General features: G+C 35.9%; 2 protein-coding genes across 2 annotated transcripts; both read left to right on the top strand.

The window, feature by feature from the left end:
* Positions 1-8: 8 nt before the first annotated feature.
* Positions 9-1,864, top strand: LOC9298467 (protein argonaute 5). The gene is made up of 8 exons (XM_002862345.2): positions 9-125; positions 204-341; positions 426-568; positions 651-713; positions 791-990; positions 1,076-1,149; positions 1,237-1,331; positions 1,413-1,864. The coding sequence occupies exons 1-8, from the start codon at positions 93-95 to the stop codon at positions 1,618-1,620; spliced, it is 954 nt and encodes a 317-aa protein (XP_002862391.2). The 5' UTR covers positions 9-92; the 3' UTR covers positions 1,621-1,864.
* A 3,090-nt stretch (positions 1,865-4,954) lies between these two features.
* LOC9298468 lies at positions 4,955-5,886 on the top strand. Its single transcript, XM_021030849.1, has 5 exons — positions 4,955-5,053; positions 5,137-5,304; positions 5,411-5,485; positions 5,607-5,685; positions 5,799-5,886. Exons 1-5 carry the CDS (start codon positions 4,955-4,957, stop codon positions 5,867-5,869), a joined length of 492 nt encoding a protein of 163 aa, XP_020886508.1. The 3' UTR covers positions 5,870-5,886.
* The last annotated feature ends 50 nt before the right edge of the window (positions 5,887-5,936 follow it).

Genomic DNA, 5,936 nt, shown 5'->3' with positions numbered 1-5,936 from the left:
CAGGACAAATCAAAAGGATCTGTGAAACAGAATTGGGGATCGTCTCTCAGTGTTGCCAACCAAGACAAGCTTCTAAACTCAATAAGCAGTACATGGAAAATGTTGCCTTGAAGATTAATGTCAAGGTCTAATCATCTATGCTTCTTATTGTTTAATCATTCAGCTGTTTTTTATGACGGTGTAAAACGGTTATTTGTTTACAGACTGGGGGAAGGAACACTGTTCTTAATGATGCTATTAGAAGAAACATACCTCTTATTACTGATCGCCCAACCATAATCATGGGTGCTGATGTGACTCATCCGCAACCTGGAGAGGACTCGAGTCCTTCTATTGCTGCTGTATGTATATCTTGATTAATTTTACTTGTATCTCATTATACTATTGATTCATCATAAAAGTTAATTCTCCTTTTTGAACTGCAGGTTGTGGCCTCTATGGACTGGCCTGAGATAACTAAATACCGAGGACTGGTTTCTGCTCAAGCTCATAGGGAAGAAATTATCCAGGACCTGTATAAGCTGGTTCAGGATCCACAACGTGGGCTAGTCCACTCTGGTTTGATAAGGTAAGAACAAAACATCTACAACTTGTTGTTTTCTTTGATTTTTCACAGTTACAAATAAAATGGACACTGTTTATGATTGCAGGGAACATTTCATAGCATTCAGGAGAGCTACGGGCCAGATACCTCAAAGGATTATCTTCTATCGGTAAGTGTTTTTCGCATTCCATGCTTGAACATTTCATAGCATGAGCAGGTTTAGCTAATTGTTTTTCCTTTATACAGCGACGGAGTAAGCGAAGGGCAGTTTAGTCAGGTTCTGCTGCATGAGATGACTGCTATACGAAAGGCTTGTAACTCTCTCCAAGAGAACTATGTTCCTCGTGTCACTTTCGTGATTGTCCAGAAACGTCACCACACTCGTTTGTTCCCTGAGCAACACGGGAATCGTGATACGACTGATAAAAGTGGCAATATTCAACCAGGTTTCTCACTCTCTTCTCTTCTCTATCAACTTAATTCCGTTGATGATCGAAAATGCTAGTAACATATTTGCATTTCCTTTATTAGGTACTGTCGTTGACACTACAATCTGTCACCCGAATGAGTTCGACTTCTATTTGAACAGCCATGCTGGTATTCAGGTATTACTTCCAGAATCTTAGACCAATTAATGATCTCTATTGTCTCTGCAGAATTCTAAGTTTCTTTGAATGTTTGAATGTTAATAGGGAACAAGCAGGCCGGCTCATTACCATGTTCTCCTCGACGAGAACGGTTTCAGTGCTGATCAGTTGCAAATGCTCACCAACAACCTCTGCTACACGTAAGAAACAACAACATTGTACATTTTCCTTTGACATGTGTTAACTCTCTGAAACTAACAAAACATAAAAACTTTATACAGGTTTGCGAGGTGCACAAGATCTGTGTCAATTGTGCCACCAGCCTACTACGCTCACTTGGCTGCTTTCCGTGCCCGCTACTACATGGAGAGTGAGATGTCTGATGGAGGCTCGAGCAGGTCGAGGAACACAACAACAGGTGCGGGTCAAGTCATTTCGCAGCTCCCAGCAATAAAAGATAACGTCAAGGACGTTATGTTTTACTGCTGATGATACTTCTTCTTCTCTTTACCAGTTTCAAAAGCCGTTAATACTTCAAAAAAAAAAACTATATGCGGCTCGGGTTTGACCACTTTTGGGTTTGGCTGTGAATGTTTTGAAGGATTCGGCCAACTTTTTCTCTTAGGACTTATATTATGCGTTTTGGTTTAAGACAGATGATCTGATGACTAGTTTTGTCGTTTGTGAACACACCAATGGTTAATTATGGGTTTTTGGACGATCATTTGCCTCAGTATTTTTACTAATGGTCTTTTGCGTAAATATCTTGGTATTATTTTTTTGCTTTGAGAATTGTCGGCCTCTGCTTTTTATCTTTACATGGTTTTTCGTAATTTTCACAATGAAATTGAAAATCCAAGTCATGTTTTAAGCAAAAAAAAAAAAAGGGGGAAGAAAAGTGTGATATTCCCATATATGTATATGTGTAATTACCATTACAGTAATAGGATGAATAAACAAAAATGGAAAGTTCTGGGAAACTTGGGAAGCAAGTTTAATAAAGGAGTATCTCAACATGACAAAACCTACCTGGAACTTGCATATAAAGCATTACTCTCTCTTACTCTTCACATAAACACATCAGAATCAGATCACTCTCTTCCAGTCCCCAGTTTCTCTCCTCTTTTGTTGCGTTATCCTTGATTAGATCGGGATAAAAAGTTAAGCAACACACACAATAGACCGAGAACGACGCAGAAGCAAGAGTTCTTTGTTTGAGGCAGCAATTCGAGCGGCTAAATCGGAGAGAGCTGATAATTAAAAATTCTCTGAGATCTCGAGGCGTGTCAAAGCTATGAATCGTTTGAAGTAATCTCCTGACTATATTTCTTGTGACGTTGTCTCCAGAACCTCCATTTGAAAGAGACTAAGATGGTGTTATTGGTTCCTAATTTACATGGAATTTTTATGACTTTAATAAAATCATAGAAAGTAAACAAATGAAAGATTTTAAACTATTGTTAGAGAGTTTTTGAGAATTTTATATAATCTTGTTGATTAATATGTCATAATCTTGTAAAGTTTCTCAAACAATCTCTCTATTGCCCACACAGCTGTGATCCAGTGGTAGTTGAGAACTGGGGAAAGGTTGGAAGGAACTAACCCAGGTTCGATCCACGCTGGAAACAAAAATCACATTTGTGTAGGAAGTCTGGGCTTGGGCCAGTTTACCTGGTAGTCCAATAACAGGCGATCTGGTTATCCCCTGGCATTAGTCGGAAAGCATTCCAAACTCGGGATAGACAGTGTGGTGGCCCTTCGGGGAGTAGTCCACTCTGAAGCACTTCGGTACGTTTCTACCGATGCTGACCGGATCAGCCGATAGGGTTTATCAAAAAAAAAACAATCTCTCTATTTTGATGATACTTTTCATGACTTTGTTTTGTGAAGAAAAATGTAGAAAGTCATAAATCAATAACATAATAATTTAATTTATTAACAATCATAGATTCTTTTGTTGTAATTGAATAACACAAAATTTTTAATGACTTTATAAGAGTATGGATCCAATAACTCCAGATTTATGAAGATTTTAGATTACTTTTTACAAATCTTAAACTAATAACACCAAACTTTAACAAACTTTTAAAAAATCTTGATTGAATAACAACAGATTCTACATAACATTTCAAGTCACTAAAAGTCTATTTAAATCACAAACCAATAACACCCCTAAGATTCTTCGTCGATCATACAAAACCTCAAATTCAATATGAAAGAATGCTTATTTGGGTTCTTTGGCTGGAAATTCTTTCCGCTTGGGTAGAAACAGAGCCGTAACAGAGTTTGAATGTAAACAACAGTATAAGTCTAAATTTTGGTTTTGCAAAGTTTGTATTTAATATTCAGTTTCATTTGTTAAAACAAAAACATTAATTTTCCAAACTTGACCTCTGCTTCAGTTCTTTTTTAATCTCCAATACAAACATTTACGATAAACTCAAATATAATTTGACTCAATGTCTTATGATGATTCATGTGGTTTCAAGTTCATGAATCCTTCTGAATCTAGTGGAGGGTTTAAATTACTCTTAAAAACATAAGGTTTCCTTAAAATTTTCATAAACTAATAATATTAAAATTCAAAACTTCGAAATATATATATAGAGAGTAGTTGCATTGACTGTCAAACAAACAACAGAAGAAGTCGCTAGTCGCAGTGGCTTGTCGCGAGCAACTAGTAAATGAACATGCCAAATTTAAATTGTTTAAAATGAGCGGTCCATAACTCAACGCAAACACAATTTTTGAACCCAATAGTTAGAATGATAGGATACAGAAAACTGTATTTGACACACTACCGATGTATGTTTTTTTTTTTTTTTTTTCCCGACCTCAATATGAGGTTTACTACTGATGTGGAAAATTAAGAGTTGAGTTGTACATATGATGAGGAAGAATATGCTCATGACTGAAAGCAGTCATGATCTTTATGACAGAGTGCCGCCTCACAAACTTGGATATCACGGGGATAATAGAAAAAATGCATTCATCATAGTTTGTACTATTCGAGGGGGCACCATTTTGCTTGTTGTGATCATCTTCTTTTTTTTGGAAGACGAAACATAAGTCCTAACTATATTATTATTATTATTATTATTATTATTATATAGTATATAGCATTCTAAACTTTTTGTTATTTACTTTTTTCAATGGATTACTTTTGTGGATTTATTTTTAATTCAATAATATTATAATCTAATAAACTTCACATATATATAATAATATTTTTTCAATGGAGTATATTTTTTTTTTTTCAACAACAAAATTCTATTTATGGATTTGATTAGCCATATATAGTGGTAAGATGTTTTATACATTAAGAGATGGCAATAGAGTAATTAAAGATAGTCTTAGAAAATTGACAAAAAAGCAAAACATAAGGAAAAAAATAAGAATATAATATAAACATTAACACTATAGAGAAAAAATTTGGAAGAAGAGTGTAAAAAGAAGAAGTGGCTTTAATCAAACACACACCATTGTCGAAACAAATCAAAAGACTCAACAAAAGTCTCCTTCTTCTAGATCTCTTCCCGATCCGATTTGTGACTCGCCGAAAAAAAAAAAAAAACACAGACATTTTCTCCGATCGTGAAATCGATTACTCCTTTGGAAAATTGGATGGATCAATTATTGATCTTACTGGTATAAAGAAGAGATGAGAGATGCAGCCAAATCTCTTCCCATTCGGTTCAGTTTTGGGTAATCCATTTCTCTTCAATGGCGGTGGAGATCTAAACGAACTTGGTTCTGGTGCTGGGATTCAAGCTCTAGGAGGTTCTTCTTACTTCCTTTCTTATTATCTCAAGGCACGGGGGGCATGGATTTATCGAAGGTTGGTGAAAAATTCCTCCACTCTGTTAAATCCGCTACTTTTCTTGGTCTCTTACCATCACCATCGATCTCGGATCGTCCTGAGGTAATAAAAATGCTCAACTTTAACTTGTTTTGTTCAATTGTTAACATCAATGGAGCTTCTAAGGAATTGGGATTTTTGTGTAGATTCCGGCACGTGCTGCGGCAGCTGCTGCGGTTGCTCGTGCTTTGGCGGGACTTCCTTCTGATCAGAGGTTGAGTATATCTTCTACTGCTACTGAGCTTAACTCAATTTATGGAAATAGACCTCTTCCTCAACAAGTTGAAGAGCTTGAAGAGGGATTTTATGAAGAGGTGTGTGTGTGTGTTTGTCTGCTTTATCTTAGTGTTTGTGATATTGGAAGATTTCGTTTTTTATCACTAAGCCCACTAGCGACATTTTGGTTTTGTTTTTGTGTAGGATTTTGATCCGGTAAGGCATATTTTGGAGAATGTGCCGGATGATGAAAGTGAGTTAGCTTATTTTGAGAAGCAGGTACTAACTAGTAACTTCTCTCAAGGAATTGAATATTGACTGATGCGTCTATCGTGAAAGGTATAAGAATGGTGATGAATGTTTTAGTTAGTGAGTTTGATAGGTTTTGTTTACTGTCTAGGCTACCTTGAGGTTGGTACAGCTGGATAGAGTGGCGGAAAATCTGTCACACCATGTTATGGAGCATCATGAAGTAATGGGTAAGTATCTTGAATTGAAAAAACTTTGTCTTTTTCCTCTTGTGAAAATCGATATCGATTGAGAAGACCATATTTGTTTTGTTTTGTGAGTATTAATATTTGCTTTTGGCCAGTGAAGGGGATGAATTTGGTAAGAGAATTGGAAAAAGATTTGAAGATTGCAAATGTCATCTGCAAGGTATGAGTTTCATATTCTTTAACCTAAATTTTTATGAACAGTACAGTGGTTTCATTTTCTATTTTATCTGTTT

The sequence above is a fragment of the Arabidopsis lyrata genome, assembly GCF_000004255.2.
Source record: "Arabidopsis lyrata subsp. lyrata unplaced genomic scaffold ARALYscaffold_580, whole genome shotgun sequence".
NCBI lineage: Eukaryota > Viridiplantae > Streptophyta > Magnoliopsida > Brassicales > Brassicaceae > Arabidopsis > Arabidopsis lyrata.
This window is presented reverse-complemented; position numbering and strand designations above follow the sequence as displayed.